At 44.0% G+C, this 26,053-nt stretch overlaps 1 protein-coding gene across 7 annotated transcripts in view; it reads right to left on the bottom strand.

Moving 5' to 3' along the window:
* NF2 (neurofibromin 2 (merlin)) overlaps positions 1 to 26,053 on the bottom strand; it is a 101,607-nt gene that overhangs the window by 7,345 nt on the left and 68,209 nt on the right. For 3 of the 7 annotated variants that reach the window (XM_006869224.1, XM_006869222.1, XM_006869223.1), the window contains 9 exons: positions 20,308 to 20,442; positions 16,652 to 16,726; positions 14,966 to 15,079; positions 11,884 to 12,006; positions 11,012 to 11,229; positions 9,620 to 9,725; positions 6,306 to 6,433; positions 3,984 to 4,149; positions 2,629 to 2,673 (listed from right to left, as the gene is read on the bottom strand). The exons of 1 other annotated variant lie outside the window; for it this stretch is intronic. In XM_006869224.1, the coding sequence (XP_006869286.1) occupies positions 2,638 to 2,673; positions 3,984 to 4,149; positions 6,306 to 6,433; positions 9,620 to 9,725; positions 11,012 to 11,229; positions 11,884 to 12,006; positions 14,966 to 15,079; positions 16,652 to 16,726; positions 20,308 to 20,442 (1,101 nt within the window). In that variant the 3' untranslated portion in view covers positions 2,629 to 2,637. Of the gene's footprint in view, positions 1 to 2,628; positions 2,715 to 3,983; positions 4,150 to 6,305; positions 6,434 to 9,619; positions 9,726 to 11,011; positions 11,230 to 11,883; positions 12,007 to 14,965; positions 15,080 to 16,651; positions 16,727 to 20,307; positions 20,443 to 26,053 lie in introns of those variants that run through there. 3 more of the 7 variants (XM_006869221.1, XM_006869220.1, XM_006869219.1) reach the window with 3 other exon arrangements.

Below are 26,053 nucleotides of genomic sequence, written 5' to 3'. Positions count from 1 at the left end.
CTATCCCTCCACCAGCAGAAACACACAGCTGGATCCTGGGGTTTCAAGCCAATCTAATAAAATGAACTTTCTCAGCTCTACAATCTCAAGGATTTCTCATTTACCTGTTGTCTTTGAAACTTCATGCTCCCCTAGGGATCATGAATGTGCACAAAATAATGACGAGTTTTGGGACACCCAAGCCAGAGAGCATGAAAACTGTCCTGTGGGAGGGGATGAGAGCAAGAACCTGAAGTGGGCATGCTCCAGGGCTGCCTGATCATCTCCAGCGTTTGCTGTCAAAATTATGGCTGACTACCATTCATGTCATCAGTACTGCTGACTCTGAAGGCAAGAAGCTCAGGACTGAAACCCCTGTATCACCCCTCACCCTACCAGGTTGCCAGGCCTCCCTGCTCAGAAGACCCACATGCCCTCTTACCACAAAAGAGCTAGGTTACCAGAATAGCTGTTGACTACTAGTGCTACCTGACTTAGATGCAAATGCCAAGTTGGGAGAAATGAAAATGCAGGGTTAAGATTAGCAGCAGGAGAAAAATATACCTTTGCAAATCCAAATTGGGTATTAGAAAGCACTACTGAAGTTAATTCTGGCTTTTGTTGTTGTCATTGATGTTTTTTATCTACAAATGCATGGTGATGAATACAATTAATACACATGCTTATCATAAATGCAGACGTGCAGCCAATGATGCTTGCCCTGGGCCTGCACCACAGGTTCCCTAGTGATTTGGTCTCTTTTCCTAGTTCTAAGCCCTGACTGAGCTCTTGCTGTGCGTGAGGGTGAGGCCAGTGAGAAATTGCCCTCTAAAAAGGAAGTGGCAGAGCAGAGAGGGGAGGCCAAGCCTCGGTTACCTGACCAGACCTCATTCTGGCACTCCAAATCGTTTCTCTCTTTCTTCTACAACCCTGGCCATGCTGGGAAGTGGTCCTTGCATCAGCCACCATGGGTACTGACGAGATTGTGCTGGACCCCAAGATCTCTTGGTGAGGCAGAAGAGGTAGAAAGCAAGGAGGAGGAGTATACCTAGACTGTGGGGGTTAGGACACCCTTCCTTTTCCTTGATCAAATCTATGATCAGAAAATACTATAAACCAAATCAAAATCAATGCTGGCTGGTTTGACCCAAGATTAATGAGCGCTTAGGGCACTGGAAACTCTCCAGGTTCACCGTCAGCTTTTGCAGTTCCAGATGGAGCTCTGCCCTTGACATTTCAGGTACCATCTACCCAAAGCCTGAAGTGTCTCTTCAGCTAGACTGCAGCAGGGTCCACCCAGAGCCACCCCAGTGCAGAAAGGTTACTAGACACAGGGACTTCACAGCTAAGGCTGACACATAAAGCACTTTTCTGCTTGTTAACCATAAAGTCCAGGAAACATAGAGAGTCCACCCCAGAGTCCACTTACTGCTTGAGCCATGACTCATCTGGCCTACCCATTCCTATGCTGGTCCTAACAGCTCTGGTCAGAGTCAACCTGACCATGCACGCACCTATGTGTGGTGCAAAGGCTGAAGAAATAGAAGGCTGCTACATGAAACTGTCACAGATCAGAGTTCAGGCCATGGAACCAACCTTCTCATGAGGTTCATCTGGTACTTTCCTGTCTGTAACCTCTCTGGCTTGGACAACCACCACACGTCAGATCAATCTGACGCCAGGCCCCGTTTTTTGGTAGAAAGCACACCAAGCTTCCAATGTGCTAATAGAAGAAACTACAGCGAGAGCTTCAAACAAGTCCCCTGCTGCCGTGGATACTGTTTGCCTCACTGGCCAGGGGACAACTGGGAGTTAGGTAAGAAGCAGAGGCAGGATGTCATTCTATTATAGGGCACAATCAATTCTCCCCACTGCCTGGGAATGTTGGAAGGAAAACAGCAAATGTTCCATTAATTCACTCAGCAGCCATGGAGCACTTGTCTACTGGCTGCACACGATTGCTCGGCTCTAATGGGCATTCATGCCAACCATACGCCACACCATGCTTCGGAGAAGTGGAAGCAGAGCCGGCCTTTCAGAGTGCTGATAGAACAAACAGTACGTTCAGACTTACTTACAATTCAGACCCTTTGTGCTATTCATTTGCTTTCCTTGAGAAGAAAATGGATGAGCATAGAAAGAGGAGGCTCGGCAGGAGAATGAATGAGAAGAAGCTACCCCTTCATAAATGGCCAGAAGTTGCCAGGTGTGACCATAAGTCTTCAGAGGTTATCCCTACAGTGAGGTCTTGGTCATCAGCCAAAGACACCAGTTGTAAAAGCAACCAGACCGATCCCATTTCCATGCTAGGGTTATATATCTAAGGAGTACGTCACCAAGACAAAGGACTTTTAGACACACCTGACTGGACAAGAAGCCATGACCGTCCCCAGCCCAACAGTGACACAGATGTAAATGACGACTGGTCCGATGACTCCATGACATGCTCTTCAGAATGAGGCAGCATTCCGGGCCTCAGGGCGGATGCCTGCTCTCAGACTCAAGCATGCTGCAGTCAGCATCCAGGCACCAGCTGCCCAGGGGAGGGCTGAGGCACTGCTCGAGGCCAATGACAGGCAAGCTCATGCATGGGTTAGTATCACAGAGGGCAGTACCATCACCACATACAGAGTACCTGGGGTAACCTACTTTCAGGGCTCAAATGCAGATAGGTCTTCTGCCTTGGGCTTGAGGCTAAACCAGCAAAATAAAATGAAGAAAAAGAAGAACATACCCTTGTGATATCAACAATGCCACATGTGCCATTTGCAAAATGCTCAGACAGGCCTGACACCGCAACAAGTGACTTTTTGTGTGTTGGCTTTTAGGAATGGAAACGGGTCTCTCCAGCCTTCCCCACTCCAGAGACCCAGCTCACTGCAGTAGTGGAAAGATCCAATTGCTCCTGGTGCTGAACTGAAGTGTTGTGTGCGGAGCTGTCCATTTGGAGAATAGCGCAAGAGCAGAGTGGTTCCCTGGCCCATTCATCATTTTACTTTTCTGCTTACTGGCTAAGGCCTCCTCCCCCGCAAACCCTACAAGCTCCCCTTTTGCTTAAATCATTTTGTTTTGGAAGGAAATACAAACAATTCATATGAGCCCAAGATGTGGAAAGACCTTCCCTTCTACAGGGTGTGTTATAAAAAAGTTGTCTAACTTTTTATGAAAAAGTTGATACTGACTCAGAGACAGAAGTCTCCCCACTGACAATGAGTGAGACACAGAGCTCTCTGCTTAAACACAGGCGATGGAGGAATTTCTTCAACTGGGAGACCATTTGAAAGACTAAGGGAAAGAGTTAAAAATTAGTCACACTGGTCTTATCTTAATGACACCTATTTTATAGGCATTAATCTATCAGTTAAGAGCACAGTGGCAATTGGCAAAAGAGAGCCTTTCTTTTTATGCTGACATAAAGAAGTGACTCTCGGGTTGATAATTAGTATGAAATTTAACTTCCTCTAAAATGCTGAAAGCTCAAAATACCAATGGAGAAAGATAAGAAACTGTCATTCACGTAATGAAGTCTCATCTTTTAAAACATAAAGGTACTCCTTGATACTTCCTTTCAAGTATGAAAAAAGTTAAAAATCAGACTTTGGTTTCCAAATCAAGAACAGAATTTTATAGTCCTTTCCACAAAAGAACACTAAAGAATAGACTGAGCATCCATTCTCAGTGGCCTCCATTTCATTCTTCTTGCTCGTTAATAAAGTAAAGCAGCTCCCTGGGCATAACTCCTCTTGGCTTAAAAGTCAGAACTGCTAGACTGCTAAATGATGGATCAAAACAGAGATTCATTTCATCAGAGCTTTTAACACAAGCTCCACTTCCATCAAGCCAATGGGTTTAGTCATTGGCAGATTAAATTCCCTTTCTGGCAAGTGTCAAAAAATTCCCTCAACTAAGTACATATAAAAAATGACAAGAGTCTAATGCCTTGGCCCACCTCACATTTCATTAGCAAGTGTCCTCATGAGCAGGAGACAAGAGGCCTTGGGTACCTTTTTGATGGTGTTGTGCTTGCTGTTGGTGCCACCCCTGTCTGCATTCTCGCTGTGCAGGATGTCCAGTGCCGTCTCCCTCTCCTTTAGTTTCAAGGCCTCGATCTCTGTCTTGAGTTCATTGAGCTGTTCTTGCAGATGCTTGCTCTTCTCCATATATTCCACCCTGCCGGCAAAAGGACACCGTGTGTCAGGGCTTTGGCAATAGTGAGATATGCAGTCACGGTTGAGTTGCTCTGTGGTGGTGAGCTGCTGGGTGTGGGCCCAGGGTTTGAGGGCTTCAGCTGACATCTTGGTCACACATGGGCCTACGAGCCTGAGGCAGTCACTGGAGAGAGTTCAGTGTGGGATTTCTCTTGCAAAAAATTGGGATTAAATTTTAGAAAGAAAGTCCTCTGTAAACACTCATAAAAACTAAAAACTGAACTTACTGCCATCAAGTCAATTCTGACTCATCACAATGCCGAGTCCGGTTTTCAGACTGTAAATCTTTAAGAGAACAGACAGCTTGGTCTTTTTCCTGTGGAATGGCTGGTGGGTTTGAACTGCCATCCTTACAATTAGAAGCCCAACATCTAACCTGAAGTACATCTAGGACCCTTCAACTCTCATAAAGCACCCTCCAAATACCAGGTATCAGAGAGAACTTCGCTTCGTATGAAAAACTCACAAAACAAGACTCCTGGCACCCCAAAGCTCCTCCTGGGATTCTGCCCAGAGTAGTAATTCTAGTCTAGTGACATCTTTTGGTAGGTCACGTTCACACTCCACTTGTTCTAAGACTATATCTCCTAAAGATGACAGATGCTTACTTAGCCAACTTGAGGAAGAAGGTTCCCTTTGGCAAGGAGCCATGAGATCCCTGCCATCACCTGCAAGTAGATGCACTGTGATGGTAGAAATCTAGAAACCACCCAAATGTCCAACGACAGGTTTGGCCAGGCCAGCTATGCAAAGGAACATTCCAGACTCATTACAGTGTGCCTAATATCTGACTGTGTCCACATGTGCAAAGGTAGTAATAGAAACTACCATAAAGCAGGACACAGAGCAGGATGTGGGCTCTCCTGATCACACTCATGTAAATGAGTATGCCTGAACTCTGGAGGGAACTCGGACAGAGGGAGGCCCTGGTTCCCTGAAGCCTAACTATATTGTTGGTAGGAGAGCCCAGAGAGAAATCCAACCTGGCTCCTGGATGCCCACCTAGGAGTTTGACTAGGAATTTGACTCCAAGGAGGAAAATTCCCAAGGATCCTACAGGTGCAAAAGGATCCAGACTGCAGGGCCAGACAGGTCACAGGGTGTGTCCTGGCTCTCGGTGTTTCTCCTTAACTGTGTGAGAAACACTTGAGGGAGTTTCTCTCTAATTTTTACATAGAAAGTGGAACAGTGAAACCCACCTTTGACATCAGTGATGAGAATCGAAGGAGACAAAAGCTAGAAAGCCCTGATACACAGGCCCACAGGGCACAGCTGCTATTGTGACTGTTCTCCGGAGACTGGGGCAAAAACACAGTGTGACATTAGCAACAGGCTCTGTGCCACAAAAGCAGTTCACTTACCCACGGCTCTGGGGACTAGGGGGCCTCACTGGACTCCCTGTCCACTGGGAATTCTATCTCTGACCTACTTCCAAACTGGCAGAACCAGTTGCCGCAAAGTTGACCCGACTCATGATGACCCCAAGCATTTCAGATTAGAAATGTGCTCCTGAGAGGTTTCAGTGGCTGATTTTTTAGGAGTCGACTGCCAGGCCTTGCTTCTGAGATGCCTCTAGGTAGACTCAAGCCTCAAGCCATTCAGTTAGCAGTTGAAAATGTTAACCATCTGTACCACCCAGAGACTTCAATCTGTTTCCACTGGCCCTGAACCCTCATGGAGGTGAAAGACAGCTCAGCACTGCACCTGGGCATTCATGGTGGTGGTGCGCTCTCCTCAGCCCCAAGCCTGAGTGTCTTCTCTCTTCCCCTAGTGTTCTAGACATGAGCGGCAACACCAATCTCAGAGTTCTGCTTGCCAGGAGAGAACTCAGCTAGAAAACAACTGCAGGCCACTACTATGCAGACAGCCCTAGATCTTAGTTGAGGTGTGGTTCTGGGTACTATGAACTCCAGGTCACCAAATAAAGTGTTATTCCTGTCCTGGAAGGTCTGCTGACCTTGATTTCTGATTAAGAAATTCCTTCTTAATCAGAACCAATCTGCCTGGCTGCCGAGGTGACTGTTCTCCCTGGTGTGGGAGCCACTCCCTCCCACTCGCTGGTGACTGCTACTGGAGAGTTGGAGACTACTCAGAGCAGGGCCCAGGAAGGCTACGTACTTTTCTTTTTCTATCTCCATTGAAAGCCGCTTCATGTCAGTATCCTTGAAGTCAAAAGACAGGCTGTCACCAATAAGATTGAAGCTTGGTATGTCGGGAGGCAGCGATGCTGGAATCGGGTTCATGGGCTATTAATGAGAAAGTTCAGAGTAGAAGGTTCAAGTTATATGAGAACAGAAGACACAGCTGTGGTAATAACCAACCTCCTCCTTCCTTCAACCACAAAGGTCAATGGGCACCACATGGGACCCTCCCTTCCAGTATCACCAGGACTTCTGACTTCCCTTCTCTTCAAGCTCACACATATACCACTGCCAGGTGAACCCCTCCAAAGGATCCATGTCCAGGCAAATCATTCTTCTCCCCACAAACCTAGGGAAGTTCCTCTCACTCTCAGTCAAATTCAAGACAAATTCTCACTTATTCACTTAAGAAACACCCAAGCTTTGTGCTCTGAGATACAGAGAACAAAGTGGCTTAAAGACTCACTCAGGAAACAAATGAGTTCACAGAGCATAACAGTTACAAAAGGTCACTACTGTAGCCAGGGCATGAATAGTGCTTGCTCAGGGAGCTGGAGAAAGCATAGCAGAGGTGCCAGGAAACGTGCCAGAAGGAGAAGGCTTGTCAGGCATGTACAGGCATGGCTTGGTGGTGGTGGTGGTGGTGGTAGGGTGAATGTTCTTCAAGAATGATGGGTGTCAAGAGTTGGGAAGGGAAAATCGGGACCAGACCATGTTCATTGGTTTGGATCTTGAGGTCCTAAAGAAGGAGCCAAAGTAGGGCATCTAAAATAAGTCCCAGTCTACCTCCCCATCTTCTCCTACTATCTGTCCTACAAAATAGTGAATACAATCATTTACGACCTCTTGAACTGCCTCTCTTCTGCCATTCTTTTCCCCAAGCCTTCCTCTCATTTTTAAGGCCATGTGAAATGACACGCTCTCTCACCAGAACCTTTCTAGATCCCTTTTGGTCAGATTACCAAAACCAGAACTCTTTCCTTGGCTGGGCCACAGTGTTGTGCTTGTGGTGTATAATGGCACTGTTTTTATTTCGCTCTATAATCAGTTGGGGCTGTGCCGCCTTCTTCCGACTATACCTTTCCTGAGGGCAGGATCTTTCTCATCCTAGGCTCCTTCACTGAGTCCAGGACAGAGCTTGGGAAAGAGCCAAGGCTCAGATCACTGGGATGGTGACAGACCTGATGTCAATTTCTCTGTGTGTGTGAAAGATGGTGCTGGGAACGTCTGCTTCTGATCTGGACGGACGGTTTGTGAAAAGACATCAAACTGCATGCATCAAACAGTTTGGGTCCTTTTCTGTACATGTATTATACTCATAAAAATGTCTCCAAAATGTAGGAGCTACATACTATGCCATCTGTGGAAATAGAAACGGGCACATTCTCTTTGGAGAGGATCCAAAATAAAAATTTGACCTAACAGTGCTTGCTATTTCTGAGGATGTATTCTACCAATCAACACTGGTGGTTCAAGCCCACCAGCCACTCCATGGGAGAAAGATGAGACTTTTTCTGCTCCCGCAAGATTTACAGCCTCAGATACCCTATTCAGGGTTGACTGCAAAATTGTACTGAACAACATTCTTGGACATAATCTTTACAACTCAACATCAACATTCTACCAATGCACCTGTAAAGATTGTGTCCAAGAATGTTCAGTGCAATTTTGTTTCTAATTGCAAAAGAAAATAAGCTAAACCCCCATCAGTAGGGGACTGGTTGAATAAGTTGTGATACATTCATATAAGGTAAAATGACTAAAAAGCTGATACACAGTTGATTGCCTCCAAGAAAACATAGTACACTTAAAACAATGTATAAAGCCCACTGCTGTTGAGCTGACTTCAACTCACAGAGACCTACAGGATACAGTAGAACTGTTCCCGAGGGTTTCCGGGATTGTCAATCTTCATTGGAACAGATAGTCTCATCTTTTTCCCTTGGAGAGGCTGATGGATTTGAACAGCTGACCTTTCAGTTAGCAACCCAATGCTTAACCCACTGTGCCACCAGGACTCCTTTAAAACTTTGTATAGTTTGTTCCAGAGTCCTGGTGTGGCACTGCAGGGTAATGCACTGAACTACAAGGTTAGTGGTTCAAACTCACTAGCTCATCCTTAAAAATCCTAGGCAAGGTCGCTATGAGTCGAACCAGCTCAATGGCATTTAACAACAGCACTTAACAACCAATAGTTTGTTCCATTGAATGTTTTGAAAATACGCACATCTTGGGAGTCCAGCCCAGCTGAGTCCCCAGACAACTCAAGTCCCAAGTGCCTTCTGACTACAACCACCTAGGGAGAGATCCCTGGCGAGGACCATCCAGCTCCACAGAAGTGGAGGTAAATAAGTGTTTCAAGCACGTGGTTGGCTTGGATGAGGGGGCAACTGTTACACAGTCTGCTCCCATAAAGATGTACAGCCTCGGAAATCCTATGTAGGGTTGCTATGAGTCAGAACTGACTCCACTGCATATACCACCACCACAAGATACCCAGGACATGAGGCAATAGCAAACTGCGCACACTCACAATGCTCTCCACACCAAACCTGGGCAATCTACGCCTCTGTACCCCATGCCTGTCTGTGCCTGAGCCCCACATGCACCCGAGTCCTGTACACATCCCCTCTTTGCCACTTGATAGTTCCTCCTCATCCTTCAACGTTCAGCCCTGGTGCCATGCTGAGGCCTCTCTTAACCCTTCAGGATGAACAGAGTACTCCTTCTCTCTGCCCGCCCTAGTGTACCTGTCAAGGGACATAACTGCGTTGTGGGATCTGGACTAAGGAATGTACATCTTTGCTGGTTGAATGTTAAGTGTTGAATGCACCAAGGAAAGAAAAGGACTTCTCTGCTCATTTGGTGAGTCCTTTGAATAGAAGTCTGCCTTTTTGTCCCCAAATTGAGGTTGGAAGCTGGGTCTTGCAGTGTACTCGGGCACTCTGAAGCATGCTTGTAATGGTATGTGCTACATGTGGCATATACACTGGGAGTGGGAGATTACCTTTAACTCAGCATGAATAAGCTAGAAAGCAAATTCTCTTAAGGATAATTTGGGACTCTAGTTCTTAGACAAAGACAAAAAGTGTTTCAGCGTTAGAAAAGGCCCTGTTGCCTGTCAGATAGGCAACCAGAAAGGCAACAAACTAGTCCAAGGTCCGAAGGCAGACCAGAGATGTACACTGTCTCTCTGTATCACCCGTTTGCTTGAACAGTCAGCCTGAAAGGCACTGCGTGATGAACCAAAGTGTGAGGAACACGAGACCACCAGCCTCCCCGCATGCTCACCGGGTATGTGGGCTTGGTGGAGATTTCCAGGAGCTTCTGCTTGGCCCTCCGCTCTGCTTCTCGGGCTTCCTGTAGGTCCTGTTTCAGCTGATCTGCCTCCTTGGCCCTGCAAGGATGACTAGAGCTATCAGCTGCACATAGTACAGAGTGGAGGGAAAAAATCCCTACCCTAGAGAGGATAACAGAGGAAACCCCCACTGGTCATAGGCTAACCCAGAGGACAGCAGCTGAGCAGATGAACGAAAACCATGGGGTAGAGAGTAAGGATAACTGCATGAAATCAAACCTTCCAAAGCCAGCACAACATTCCTGGGTACTATTCATTTTAAGTGGTAAATCTAAACTGGAAGAACTGGGAAGTGGAAAGAAGCGTCAAATAAGAATCGTTGCAGTTGGTGTAAAGGGAGAAGAAATGGTAGAGAGGGGCCAGAGCTTTCTGTGCTTCGCTTCTGGTAAGTGTACAGTGAACCAAAAGTCTTACATGGGATCACAAAAGGCAGAAGAAGACAGAAGGAGTGGAGTCTTGACAACTGTGGGGTAAGGGCCGACTTTCATTCACCATTGGAAGGAGCAACAGCATCTACAGGCACCCTCTTAGGACACAGGCAGGGTGTAGCACTGAGAGAACCTGGCATAGGGAAGTCAGCCCAGCATGCATCACATGCAGGATATGTGACTACATACTGGAAGAAAGGGGACCAAGGTGGGGCAGGCAAGGAACAATATTCGCAAAATGATGTACAGAGAGTAGAGCAGAGAATGGTAGTGAACGCATCAGGGTAGCTAAAAGTCAACTTCAAGAGTCGTAAACCAATAAAGCCAAATGCTGTGGGGAGCATGCCAGTGTTTATATGACGGCTGTAAAACCCGAACATCCAGAGCCCAGAAGAATCTCTGGATTGTTCTATCCTTCTACTGATCATGAGTGGGGACATCCTGGTTACAGAGAGGACTCTGACCCTTGTCTCCCATCTGCCTCAGGAGACACTGCACTAGGAATGCATTAAAGGAAGTGGGGGTTTAGCCTTCGCTTTAAATGTAAGCAATGGCTGCTCCCCTGTCCCCACCTCTAAATGAAAGGGAAAAGAACTATATTATTTTAGTGCAAAAAGAGCCTCCTCACATCTATCTCTTCAGTTAAAATCAATCTTTGGACATGGTCGATGGTTTTACTGTAAACACAGCTACCAAAGAGAGAGGAGCTGCTTGTGAAGGTACATTCAAGACCAAAGAGGTCCACACAAGAAGAGCACCAAGTTTTGGTACCCTTCTAACAGCGCTAGCTCTCAACTAGAACTGAGCACCCAGCCTTCCCTGACTTCTCAAGGAAGGACCCTCTCTCTTGCACCAGAGATGAAGAAGCAGAAAGCTGTGGCCAGGCTCTTCACTGACCTCCTCTCAGACTCCTCAGCCATCTTCAGCGCCAGAACCTCTGCCTCAAGAACCTTCTGTTCCATCAGACGCTTCTCCTCCTCTGTCCGGATGGCTGTGGCTTTGATGCGTTGCATTTCCTGCTCAGCCTCTGCGGCCTTCTGTGCTAGCAGTTTTGCCTCTTCTTCTGTGATCTGAGCCTTTTCTGCCAACAGGTCGGCTGTCTCCTCAGATCGCATCTGCAGAAAAGTACTGTTAGACCCAGATCTGGCGACAGACACTCAGGTCAACAAGAAATCATCTCAGATTCCTTAGGGCTTGCCACTGAGTGCCCCCAGGGACTCTGTGACAGATGACAAGTCATACCAGAAGGGTCCTGCAAGCCTCCATCCAAGGAGAACAAGAGAGAGCATCTTTTTTTTTTTTTTTTTAGTTAATTACTTAACTGAGGAGGAAACCAACCCAAACTCTGTTCTTTTCCTTTAAATCAGATTAAAACCCAGAGGTGATTTGGCCCCCCAGGGGACATATGACAATATCTGGAGACTGTTTCAATTGTCACTACCAGGGGTAAGGGTGTTATTGGTATATAGCGGGTCCAAGCTAGGGATGCTCCTCAACACCCCAATGCAAAGGACGGCTGCTCAACACCCCAGAGAGTGAGCCAGCCCGGAGCATCACATGCTGAGGCTCAGACCCCAGGCCTCCAGGTGATCCTGGCTGCTGTTCAGGAACTCAGCCTCTGTCTGTATCTGCCAGCATGGGTGGCTCTAAAGGCACCTGGTTTTCTTTCTTTCTCTCTCTCTTTTTTAAGTGGAAATAAAACTTGTCAGAGGGAATGTCCCTAATTCAAGGCCGTTCTGATGTAGCCTCCCAGGAGCCTCAGGAATCACCAGAGCTTCATTGGCCATTGTTGCTTCCTCTTTCATCTGCAGCAGCCTCCTCTCCAACTCGTCCCTCGTGCGTTCAGCCTCTTCTCTCATCTGCTTCTCACGAGCAAGACGCTGCCGCTCCATCTGAGAGGGAACAAAAGCAGTCACAGTCATGGGGCCCCAGACCTAGGGCTTCGAAGGTCCCCATGAACATCCAAGCCCCTGCACCACCCCTGGGGGTCCTTTCCCTCCCTTTACTTTAGGAAGCAAGTGCCATTTTCATCTCCACCACCCTCTTTCCAAATCAGTTGGTAAGTTAAAAGCAATGCCTTTAGGAAGAAAAATTTAGTGGTAAATGGCAAACAAAATATCAAGGCAAAAAAAAACAACAAAAAAACCACCCCCAAACCAAAAACCACAAGGCAACCAGTGTCAGCCAGAGAGAAGGAGGCTACATCCTTTACACTCAAGTGCTGCAGATGCTACCTCACCCCTCCCCTCTTGGGGCTGGAAAATCATGGGTGGCTCTGACCTAAAGACACAACGAAGCTTTCTTTCTCACTGAAATGAAACCCCACAAACAGATTGCTTTCTACTCTGGTTGAATGAGGCCCTTGCCATTTCTAATTCTTGGGGGCCCCTCCTGCACCTTAAATTCCATCAAGAATCTCTCCACTCTTGCCTCTGCCTAAGAGAGGACGGAACTGTTTTGCAGGATACATCAACAGTTCGCACGCTGTATTTCACAGGCGGAAGCTGCAGTAATTGTGGCACAGAATTTTACAGCCCCACGTAGCAGCAACTCCTGAGTCTAGCCAGGAACACAGCTGCCAACCTCAAGGCACCAGCACAGAGCCACCGCCACCTTGTCTTCTAGATCACTGCATTAGTTGGGCCACATGCTGAGTTTAATAAGGAGAACATGCACAGGACAAGTGCCATTCTGCATGATCATCAGCTACTGACCCAGTTCAGAAAGCAGAAGCTAGAAGTGACCCCTGCATGATACTTTGCTTAGATAATGAGGACATGCTTAAATACTTACTTCCTGCTTCAACCTTACTCCAAGCTCTAGTAACACAAGATTTCTAAAACTGCTTTTTCTAACCAGCCAAAAAAAAAAAAAAAAAACCATGAGAACTTGAAAGAACAGTGTAAAGATGAGCAATGAAATACTGTCAAGTTTGTACTTGCCCTCTCATAGGTCAATGAGAAGCTTGGCCCAAAGGTCTGATTTCCATTATAATGCTAAGTGATTATTTGAAAAACAAAAAACACCAGCTGCCACTGCCTTAGAGTCATTCTGACACATGGTGACCTCATGACTGTCTAAAGTGCAACTGTACTCCTTAGGGTTTCAATGCAGTTTTTTTTTTTGGAAATGGGTTGCCAGGCCTTTCTTCCAAGGTGCTTCTGGGTAGGCTTAAACTGGACCTTTTGGTAAGGGGCTGAGCATATTGACTGTACCATCCAAAGAATCCAAGTAGATTATTACATCCTTTTCATTCATCACTTGAAAAACAGCCCAATGTCAGCCTTTCACTGAGACCTCCATCCCTTTTGCAAAGTAGTTTATTGCTAACAAAAGCATCGAGGTATGGTATGATCTTTTATGTGAGACAGAAAAAGAGATCTCACTCAGCTCCACTTAAGGTCACAGATGAAGTCTCAGAAGGCACAGGTTTGCCCCTCTGGGCCATGGAGCCTCCTCAGTTACCAGCTCTACAGGTAGGGCACGTCTGTTAGGGGTATGAGTTAGTCACTGTCAGAGCCCGAGGCCCACATCCTCCTAGCTCTTTTCAGATCTCTGACTTCTAAGCTTTGCTCCGCTGGAAAGGAGGTCAAAGAGGACTCTTCTAGAAGTTGCCCCTATGACCCTGAGTTTGTGACAAATAACTCTTGTGGGTGTGGTCCATCTTCAGGAATTCATGAGCTTGCTAGACCAGGCAGAGAGATTGTTGATTTGCATCCAGGGAAACCTAAGCAGGCTGTTCTAGGACTAGGAACTTTAAATAAGAATACAGTCACTAAGACCATGGGCAAGACATTTTGGCTTCTCTAGGAGGGAGGGAAAATGGGACATGCCACAGACTTGTATATGGGGAACTGGAACTGGAGGAGGGGCTTTTGGGGGGCAAGAATAAAAACCGTTTGTGGTGGGCTATGTGTGTTTACTGGGTTGGGCATCAGGTTTTGCAAAATCGAATAAAGAAAACCTCACTCTTGCTAAAATGAGTAAAGATTGGATTACTTGAGCATTTGTCAGTACGGACAACATTTCTCACAAGTTGGTTCCAAAGCATTTCTTTGTCTGATAAAACCCAACCCCCCATCCCCAAAGTGCTATCTCAGGCTGTTCTCTCGAAAGCAAGAAGAAAAGCTGAAGGCCCAGGGCATCAGACTGGGTGTGTGGTTCTCAGTCCAGGGCAGGGAGCCTGCTGCTCTGGTGTAGCCAAGTCAGAGTGCAGTGCACAGACTAATTACGACGCCTGCAGGTCCTGGGGAAAGCTGATTACAGTTGCTACCACTGTCATCTAACAGTTCACCCCCAAACACAATTGATATTCTCAGCAGCAAGGCTCGAATGAGTTGTGTGGATTTCAGTGAGGAGTAAAGGTCCAGGAGTAGGAAACAATGATGCAGCTCATGCAGTCCGCTGATCCTCACTGGGCCCCTCCTGCTGTGGACCAGGAGCAGCTGTGGAGCGGGCCTGCAGTGGGAAGTGCTGCCGTGAGTCTAATTAGCATTCCAGCAGCAAGCACTGAAATGCTGCCCCACATTCTATCACTATCTAATTATACAAAGAGAAGGCCCAGCAAGGGAGTCAGGCAGGCAACAACAAAAAAAGAGGGATGGATGCACAGGTGCTAAGTTATCTCAACGTGTGTTAATCAGACCCAATTTCACTAGGCACAGAAGTAACAAGAGAGGTTTCCTCCTCATCTCCAGAGTTGACATCCCATCAGCTGGACATCAACCAACAGGAATAAAATAAGAGCAGGTGTACCATGGCCGAACAACACCTGCCAACTCACAACCACTCCTTGCCACCCAGGCTAAGATCGAACAAGCAGCGACAACATCAGTTCAAATAGTGGCTCACCTGCTTTCTAGCCTTCTCCTCCCTAGCCTGGGCTTTCATCTGCTGAACTTCCAAAGAATCAGCTTTCCTTCTCCTCATAAAGAGGTCATGGTTCCCAATACAGAGCTGGAGAATCTGTGGCCAGGGGAGTAGAAGAAATGTTAAACCCACACATTTACTTCTGAGCCTACCAGCTCATCAGTGCTACAACAACTTCATCTGTGGGCTCTTGAGGGTAGTGGACCTGAAGAGGAAAAGAATGGGGTAAAATATCCAAGTTCTACTAATGACCTTTTGCAAAATGAAGATGTCTCGGATAGCCAGGAGGTAAAAATCACAAGTAAAGAGAGGAATGAATAAAGGACACTTCATCATGTCTTCTGGATGCATCTCACTCTCCTAAATTGGGATATGGCTCTACAGATCAGGCAAGATTATTCAGCAAGTTGAGCTGGGACTATGTTAATCATACAGAAAAAAATATAAGTTGGATCCCTTCCTCACACCACACAACAACCAATTCCAGAAGTATCGAAGGCTTAAATAGTGAAGATTGAAACCTTGAAAGTTTTCGAACACAGGATATCTGTATGATCGTTAAGAAACAAAACAGAAAAAATCTACTGCCATCAAGTCAATTACAACTCATAGCAACCCTGTAGTATAGTGTAGAAATGCCCTATAGGGTTTACTCAGCTATACATTTTTAGGGAAGCAGACTGGTATATCTTTCTCCTACAGAGCAGTGTGTGGGTTTGAACGGCCAACTTTTCAGTTAGCAGCCAAGTGTCTAACCACTGCATCAACAATGGTTAACCATTCTTCAGTAGTATTACCAAACCCCAAAGTCACTGCTATTGAGTTGATCCTAACTCATAGCACCCTATATAGAGTTTCCGAGACTATATATCCTCCCACGAATAGGCAGCCTCATCTTTCTCCTGCCAACAGTATTGTTGTTAAGTGCTATTGAGTTGGTTCCGACCCATAGGTACCTATATAGGGTTTCCAAGGAATGGCTGATGGGTTTGAACCAATGACCTTGTGGCCCAGCATATTATCCTGCAGCAACACACCAGGGACTCCATTATTAGGAATGTGCCATTTCTTAACGCAGGGTAATGGGTACATAGGTATTCATTTTCATTATTCTTTATATCGTATATGAGGGCCTCAAAAAGCTTGTGAGAAAATGGAATTAAAAGTTAATGGAGTTTTCCCACAAACATTTTTAACCCCCGTAGCATATACATTATATTTATCCTTATATAGGCATGAATTAAGGAGCTCTGGTAATATAGGGGGGTACAAGTTGGGCTGCTAACTAAAAGGTCAGCAGTTTGAAGTTACCAGATGCTTCTTGGGAGAAAGATGAGGCTTTCTGCTCCCATAAAGATTTATAACCTCAGAAACCCTACACAGGGTCACTGTAAGTCGGAGCCGACTCTATGGCACATGACCACCATCCACCATGTATGAATTATTTCAACAAAAACAATGCTTAAAACTTTATCACAAAATTTAGGTTTGACTCTTTAGGTTAAGCTAAAAAAGAGAAGAGTCTTTCAAGGCCCATCAGCAAAGCATGTCTGGTGAGTTCTCATTTTATGCCTTACAAAATGACATTCTGATACTCTCTAGACAGAAGCATTCAATTTCACAGAAAATCTACAGTCATCAGTAATAAAAACCAGAATCTCCACTTACCAATTTATTAACACGAAGCTTTGAGGAGTTAAATTTGAAGACATCAATTTTTTTATCCAGTGGTTTAATTGTAAACTAAAAGAAGCAAAAAATAGTTTTAGACAAACAAACTAGAATGTTATCACCAAGTGGGAAATTTCACAAAACCAGCAACCACTGCCAAAGAACCAGCCTAAGACTGTGCCTGGTCCTCACTTCTTGGTAGCTAGGCACTAAGCCAAGGTGAAAACATAAGACTCTGAGAGCACCAAGTCTGAGGCTGTGCTAGTTCAAGATCACCACCATCTTCCGTGTGGGTGTGTGGAAGGAATGCTTGGTGACTGAAATAAGAACGCTTGGTGGCCCCAACCTTGAGGGTCCACTGCTGAGCCAAAGGCAGGAGACTCACCTCCATGAAGCTCACCATTTAGTTGGAAGCAGGCTAAAAACAATCGACTACACAAGATATTACATGATAAATTAGCACTGCCTGGTGTGGCACTGTAGGATAAGCACTGGACTGCAAGGTCCACTTGGACCAGAGGGTTGGTGGTTCAAGCACACCAGCCGCTCCTTGAAAACCCTATACAGGATTGTTATGAGTCAGAACCAACTCGATGCCTGGGAATGCAGAAAAGATCTATGTTAAGTAATAGGGACTTAAGCTGGTCTTGAAAAGAACATGACAGAGAAGCTAAAAAGTAGGATGAAGGGGAATAGTGTAAGCAACAGAAACAAAGGCAGAGATGGGGAAATGAGCACAGTGTATGTGTGAGAGAGAGAAAAAAGAGTAATGTTGAGGGAAAAGCTCCAGACAAAGAGATTTACATAGGATGGAGGCAGGAGTGGGCAGGTGAGGAATAAATGACAGGAGAGTCTAGATTTGACTTGACAGTATACAAGGAATCATTAAAAGAGACTGAACCTGGGGATAATTTGATGAAAGCTGCTAATAAAAGACATAAAGCAGAAGTAAAAAATATACTGCAATAGAAAAAAAAACCAGAGTTCCTGAAATTGAAGGGGAAAGAAAGAGGAACACCAAGGAGAGGCTTGTTGTTGTTAAGTGCCTTCAAATCGGTTCTGACTCACAGCCAGCCTGTATAGAATTTCCTAGGAGTGACGACTGGTGGGTTTGAACCGCTGACCTTGTGGTTAGCATGCAGTACACATTCTATGGAGCCACACCTGAACTCCAAGGAGTGGGTGTAGTTTAATAATTATTGCTGTTGTTAACTGCTGTTGAATCAGTTCTGACCCATAGCAACCCTGGTACAGGGTTTCCGAGGAGCAGCTGGTGAGCTTGAACCGCTGACCTTGTGGCTCAAGGCAATTTGCAGTCCAGTGCCTTAACCCACAGTGCCACACCAAAGCATACAAAACACCAACAGCAACCACTGCTCTCAACCTTCCCAGATGGGACAAGACAGATAATCAGATTTCAATGATGCATTTACAAATAGATACTCATTTCCAAGGAAGACTTGCTGAGCAGATAAAAATGCTTGGTAAGATATATTCTTGAGCATTTCTTTCACATGCTATATTGTCCAACAAGGAGTTAACACATTGAGGGCAAAAAAAAATTGATTCTTTGTTTAGCTTTGTGTCAAGAGAACTTAGAAGCAGTATTGCTCTTGTGTAGACTGCTATTTGTGAATTCTGTGAGCTTATTTTGGGTCTTGCTGTCAAACCCCAGAGCTGTCAGTGGGAAACCACAAGTAGTGGGGAAACCACAGGCTCTGCACCATGCCAGGGTGCACACAAAGAATCAATGGATCACTTAAAATAAACTAACATTTCTGTTTTGACAGCTCGGCTGTCATGCATAACTACCAAGACTACTTCCTATTCTGTCAAGTCAGCTTGGGGCCCTCTTACTGCCTGAGTTATTGACATGATAGAACATGATGGTGCCTGGCCCCTGGAGAGGGTATATTAGAGTTTATTGAGTCAAGCCGTACTTAGGGAGACTTAAATCCTTGGGTTCTTTGAAGAATGAGTGTTTGGGGAGCCTTTAGCACACAAATGTGTACATGTGCAGTAAACAGATTTTATGAAATTGGAGATGAGTAACTACCACACCACGGTACACCTACTGCCTTCAGTCTTGTGGAGCTTTGAGTGTTAGTGCTTTGAAAAAGAAATACCTAAAAGTGCATCTCCTGGGAAAATGACTTAGAAAAAGTTCAAAGCCAGAATGTTTCAAAGAAAGAAGCTCAACTGGGAAGGAAGAGAAGGGGGAGGGAAGGCAGAGAGGGATTAAAGCATTAGGAAAAGGCAATCCTGTATAGAAATATTCCAATTCTCGAAGACTGTTTAATTTTTAAGTTATTCCAACTTAATTATTCTTAAATTCTTATAAGTACATTAAACTTATACTCTCATTTATATCACAAGTGATATGATATACAGCCCTGGGAGCATAGAGGATGACAAGCTGGGCTGCTAACCATTCACAAGATTAGCAGGTAGCTCAGTGGAAGAAATATGGGGCTTTCTGCTTCCGCAAAGATTTGCAGCCTTGGCAACCCTATACAGGGCCATTATGGCTCGAAAGCACTTAACAACAACATATGGGAGTATGGAGGCTATGTAGGATTAGCACTGGACTGTGAACCAGAAGGAGGTGGTTCATGTCCACCAGCTATTCCAAGGGAGAAAGGTGAGGTTTGCTGTTCCCACAAAGACTTACAGCCTTGGAACCCCTATATAAGGTTGGTTCCAACTCATGTATGTTGTTGTTAATTGCCATCAGAGATGCACAGTGATCCTACAGAGAGTTTCTGAGGAGTGTCTGGTGGGTTTGTATGGCCGACACTTACAGGTAGCAGTCTGTTGCTTATCCTACAACGCCACACCAGAACTCCATATGAGAAGGTTTCAAAAAGCTTATGGAAAAATGGGATGCAGGGATAATGGAATTTTTCCTTGAACTTTTTGAAGCCCCCTGTGTTTCTACATACAATGCATACAGTGCATTTCTCCATCACATAAATCAAGCTCTGGATACAGAGACTGGGCTCAATATATACCCAACTTAAAATACCAGGAGAATTTCTCACCAAGTAATAAGAAAAAGGTATTTTGTTTGTGAGTTGTTTAGCCTAGACCAAGTTTAGCTTCTCAGTCTCTTCTTAGTCAGCAGCAGGCTTTAGTGTTGCCTTTAAATAAAGATGACAATTTTTGTTAAATGCCATTGAGTTGGTTCCGACTCACAGTGACTCATAGTTTCCAAGGAGCACCAACCTTGCTATTCAAATCGACCTTGTGGTCCAGTGCTTTATCCTACAGCACCACACCAGGACTCCAGGAAAACGGAGGTGGTGGTTGTGCCGTGGAGTCAGTTCTAACTCATAGCAACCCTAGGCTGTAAATCTTTACAGGAGCAGAAAGCCTCATCTTTCTCCTGTAAAATGTCTGGTAGTTTCGAACTGCTGACCGTGAGGCTAGCAGACTGACTCGTAACCACTACGCTACCAGAGCTCCTTATGATGACAGTAGTGTTCTGTAAGTACTATAAAAAAAATTTTTTTTTTAATGCAAAAGTCTGAGAATGAAAAGACTTTCCTAATACTAAGAAGACAGCCTAGTGTGGAAAGCTTGAGCTCTGGGGTGAGACAAGAGCAGCTCTGTCCCTGGGCCACAGTGGTATCTGCAGTACAAACATGTCCTACCTCCTTGTCGCTGTAGGAGATGTTTCGAATTTCATTCCACGGGAAGGAGATTTTAGGGGTCAGCCTGTTCTCAGGGTCATATATGTGAAGCCCTAGGGCATCCACTCCAAGCAGCAACTCTGTGCCCTTTTTATTCTGTAGAGCAACAAAAAAACAACTGTCAGCTCCAGCTGAGGCTTGAAATTTTATTCAACTTTCCCAAGAACCTGGCACACACTGTTATATATAACAAGTTTCAACTGGTCCCAACAGAAGTCTCAGCTGTCTGGTAACCCAGGGGGCCTCCAACTTCCTGAATTGGGGCAGACAGAAGCAAAACTGTACTGTTCTTGTGACGCACATGTCTCTTTGAGAGGTCACTAGGGGTTTCTGTTACTGGTTAGAAAGCTAAAGTAAGGGAAAACTATGTGCTGTTAACTTGAAATCATTTACATGAAGACAATGTTGAAGACAGGCAACACACAAACAATTTACTTTTTTAAAAGGCTAAAATTCTAACCAGGTTATCCAAAGTGTAAGATGAAAGTCAGTGGGACTACTGTCAGTTTGTCATACTGTGGCAGCTTGTGTGTTGCTGTGATGCTGGGAGTTATGCCAGTATTTTAAATATCAGCAGGTTTACCCATGGTGGACAGGTTTCAGGGGAGCTTCCAGATTAAGGTGGATGAGGAATAAGTAGAGGCAGATTACTTCTGAATGGTTAGCCACTGAAAACATTGTGAATAGCAGCAGAACATTCTCAGATACAGTGCTGAAAGATGAAAACATGAATACCATCAGATATAGTGCCAAAAGATGAGTCCCTCAGGTTGGAAGGCATTCAAAATACAACTGGGGAAGAGCTGCCTCTTCCAAGTAGAGTTGATCATGATGATGCGAATGAAGTAAAGCTTTTGGGACCTTCATTTGCTGAGGGGCACAATTCAAAATAAAAAGAAACAACTGCAAACATCCACTGATAATCAGAACAGAGAATGCATGAAGTATAAATCTAGGAAAATTGGAAGTTGTCAAAAATGAAATGGCACACATAAGAAAGACTGATATTCTACACATCAGTGAATTGAAATGGTCTGGAATTGCCATTTTGAATCAGACAATCCATATGGTATACTATTCCAGAACAGCAAACTGAAGAGGAATGACATTGCACTCACTGTCAAAAAGAAATTTCAAGATCTATCTTGAAATATAATGCTGTCTGTAATAGGATAATATCCAAATGCCTAAAAGGAAGATCAGTTAATACCACTACTATTAAAATTTATACATCAACTGATAAGAGCCATTGACAACTGAAGAATTCAATGGGTCAGAACTAACTTGAAGGTTCTTAACAATAACAACAACAACAACCAACTTTTCAGTCTGAAATTGATCAAGCATGCAGTCATGATGCATTAATAACTACTGGTGATTAGAATGAGAAGGTTGGAAACAAAGAGGAAGTATAAGTAGTTGGAAAATAAGGTTTTGGTGATTGAACAATGTTGGAGATTGCATGATAGAAATTTTTCAACATCTATGAATTACTCATTTCAAATACCTTTTTTTAAAAAAAGTGAAAAGTAGGACAAAGAATAAGGAAGACCATAGAAGAACTGGATTCCTGGTGTGCCACTGTAAGATCAGCATTGGACTGCAAATCACAAGGCTGATGGTTCAAACCCACCAGCTGCTACTCAGAAACCCTATATAGGGTTGCTATGAGTTGGAACTGACTTGATGACACGTAACAACACCAATACAGAAGAATTGATGCATGATAATTTTGGTGTTGGAGAAGAATACAAGAACATAAAAGGCAACTATATATTTGGACTTTACTGGATAGACTACACAAAAATCAAACTGACAACATCTGTGAAAAGTGACAGTGGAAAAGCTCAGTATTATCAGCCACACAAGGCCAGGGGCAGACTAAAACAGACCATCAACTGCTCATAGGCAAGCCTGGCTGAAGCTGAAGAAATTAAAACAAATCCATGAGAGCCAATATATAAATTTGAACATATCCCAACTGAATTTAAAGATCATCTCAAGAACAGATTCAATACAGACCAGAAGAGATATGGGATGACATCTATAACATCATACAGAAAGAAAGCAAAAGGTCATTAAAAAGACAGAAAAGGAAAAAAACCACAAAAATGTTATGAAAGACTCTGAAATTTGCTCTCCAGCATAAAGATGATAAAGCAAATGGAAGAAATGAGGAAATCAAAGAGCTGAAGAGAAAATTTGTTGAGCTTGAGAAGACAAAGTAAAATATTATAATGAAATATACAAAGACTTTGATGGAGTTAGAAAGCCAAAAGGAAAGAACACACTAATCATTTTTCAAGTTGGAAGAACTGAGGAAAAAACTCAAGCCTCAACATGCAATACTGAAAGATTCTATGGGGAAAATATTGAATGATGTAAAACCATCAAAGAAAACTAAAGGTATACACAGAGTAAGTGTACAGAAGTAAAGAAAAAAGGTTGGTGCTTACTATTTCAATAGGTAGCATATGATCAAGAACTGATGGAACTGAAGGAAGAAGTCTAAGCTGCACTGAAGGCATTGGCAAAAAACAAGGCTCCAAGAATTGCTGGAATACAAATTGAAATCTTTAACAAACTGAGGCAGCACTGGAGGCACTCACTCATCTATGCCAAGAAATTGGAAGACAGTTACCTGGCCAACTGATTGGAAGAAACCTGTATATGTGTTCACACTGAAAAGATGTGGCTCAACAAAATGCAGAAATCGTTGAACAAAATCATTAATATCACACACAAGTAAAATTTTGTTAAAGATAATTCAAAAGCAGCTGCACCAGAACATTGAGAAAGCTGCCAGAAATTTAAGCCAGAGTTAGAAGAGGACATGGAAGTAGGGACATCAGATGGATCTTGGCTGAAAGCAGAGAATACCATAAAGATGTTTACCTGTGCTTTACTTTCTGTGCAAAAACTTTTGACTCTGTGGCTCATGACAAGCTACAGGGAATATTATGAAGAATGTTATTTCAGAACACTTTTAATTGTACTCATGAGAAACCTGTACAAAGACCAAGCGGCAGCTATTAGAACAGAACAAGGGAATACTGAATGGTTTAAAATCAGGAAAGGTGTGTGCCAGGGTTGTATACTTTCACAATACTTATTCAATCTAAATGCTGAGCAAATAATCCAAGAAGCTGGACCATCTTGTGAGCAGCTTTGGCAGCAAAGGGAGGCCTGGCAGAGCAGATTTGTGTGGATAACAAGAAGCAGTGAGGACTATGTGTGGGGCCCTTGGGCTGAGAGGCAGGGTGCCTTCCTCCTTTCCCAGGACCAATGAAAGTTGCATGAGAAACAACAACAACAAAAAGGTTTCCTTGAAAACAGAAACAATCTATGATGGTTATAGGATGGGGGCGAGGAGAGGAAATTATTCATGGGCAAGAGGGTAGACATACACTAACAGGGGTGACAGGGCAGGCAAAATACAACAAGAGGGAGGTTAGCAGAGGAAAAATGAAGGTAGCAGGAGGCACAGGGAGGAGTGCAATAGTTAAAGAGAATAGAGATAAATACTGTTAACTGTTGGTACATGGAAGGGATTGTAACCATGAAACGAAGCAAAGTATATGATTTGTTGAATGTAAAACTGATGATCTGCTCTGTAACTCTTCACTCAATTCACAATAAAAAGTTTTGGGGGAAAAAAAAGAAATCAAATGTGTTGCTTTAGGCAAATCTGCTGCACTGTTTTTTCAAGAACAAAAAAATCAGTATGAGGACTAAGGTATTTGCCTGACCCAAGCCAAGATATTTTCAGTAGCCTCATATGCATGTGAAAATTGGATAATAATCAAGGAAGACCATAGAAGAATTGATGCATCTGAGCTATGGTGTTGGAGAAGAACACTGAAAGTACCATGGACCGCCAGAAGAAGAAACATCTATCTTGAAGAACTACAACCAGAATGCTCCTTAGAAGCCACAGTTGTGAGACTTTGTCTCTCATACTTAGACATGTTATCAGGAGGAACCAGTCCCTGGAGAAGGACATAAAAAAAAGAAAAGAAAAAGCGAAGGGTCAGTGAAAAAGAGGGAGACCCCCAATGAGATGGACTGGCACAGTGGCAGGAGCAACAGGCTAAAGTGTAACAATTGTAGAGATGGTGCAAGACCGGACAGTGTTTAATTGTGTTGTGCATGGGGTTGCCATGAGTCATAACTGACTTGACGGCACCCAACAACAATATCAAATATTTCTGTTAAAAGAAAAGTTGTTGGACTAACAGAAATACTCAGTGTTAAGATCTAATGGTCTAGTTTAATGTCAAAAAATGTAGTATCAATGTGGTAAAAAGCGAGTACAGTACAAGGTTAACTGTAGAACATAACCTTATAATCTCATTTATATAATTTGTGAGTGGGCTCAATGTAGAATTTTTTCAGCTTTTCTATATGTTTAAAAATTTCATAATAAAATGTTGGAAAAAACAGATTATCAAAATGAATCATACATAAAGTATTGTCTCAGTAAAATTGCTTTAAAAAACTGAATGAATTTATTGCACGTGTATTATACCTCTGGTAGCAGTGCTGGGCAGAAGCCAGCGTAGCCAGTGGGCAAAACTCAAGGTGTGCTGGGGAACCAGTCTTTCAGTGGTGGCCCAAGGAAGCTCCCCACACAAAGACACTATGTACTTTCTCCCTTGCTGATGACAAGGAAATTGAACCAAGACTCAAGGACAGGCAAACAGATTTGCAAGCTGAGGAGGTGTGCTGACTAAGCTGAGAAGGTCCAGTCTAACGGCAGAGAAAAGTGAGCGCTCCAAGATCATCTGTTTTACTCCTTCCAACAGCGAGACATCAGGCACCATCACCAGTCCATGTCAGAGTCCTTTGTTCTTTGAACAGCTCTGAAAACCACTTAAGCTTAATACAGTGAAGCTCTGTACTTTAAAAATCTCCAGTACATTTTGGAAGAGAAAAGATAGTCCATTATGCTTCTGACTTGAGCTTGTATTTTAAAAAATGAAAAGGCTCTATCTTCTGCTTCCTATCATTGTGGTCCAATCACTTACAGAGATTAAAAGAGTGTAGGGAGGGGGGACTCACACAACCCCTTTAAATTGTTTTAAGCACATCTCTTCCTTGGATAATGGTAAAATTTCCAGAACTCTACATAAGAACCACTAAAATAGCCTTTAGTTTTGTCTATTGCTCAATATTAAGAAACACACACAACAAATTAGTATTTGAGGTTCAAGCTGGATTCAGAAGAGGCCATGGAACGACGGCTATCATTGCTGATGTCCAATGGATCTTGGCTGAAAGCAGAGAATATCAGAAAGATGTTTACCTGTGCTTTATTGATTACGCAAAGGCTTTTGGTTGTGTGGATCATGCTATGGACAACATTGCAAAGTTATGAGTATGCCAGAACACTTAACTGTGCTCATGAGGAATCTGTACCTGGCACAAGAGGCAGTTGTTCGAACAGAACATGGGAACACTGAATGGTTTAAAATTAACAAAGGTGTGTGACAAGGCTGTATTCTTTCACCATACTTACTCAAACTGTATGCTGAGCAAATAATCTGAGAAGCTGGGTTCTATGAAGAAAACTGTGGCATCAGGATTGCAGATGATACAACCTTGCTTGCTTAAAGTGAAGAGGACTTAAAACATTTACTGATGAAGATCAAAGAGCACAGCCTTCGGTATGGATTACATCTCAATGTCAAGAAAACAAAAATCCTCA

This window comes from Chrysochloris asiatica, unplaced genomic scaffold (assembly GCF_000296735.1).
Source record: "Chrysochloris asiatica unplaced genomic scaffold, ChrAsi1.0 scaffold00128, whole genome shotgun sequence".
Classification (NCBI taxonomy): Eukaryota; Metazoa; Chordata; class Mammalia; order Afrosoricida; family Chrysochloridae; genus Chrysochloris; species Chrysochloris asiatica.
Note: the sequence above shows the minus strand (reverse complement) of the source record. Positions and strands in the feature narration are given on the sequence as shown.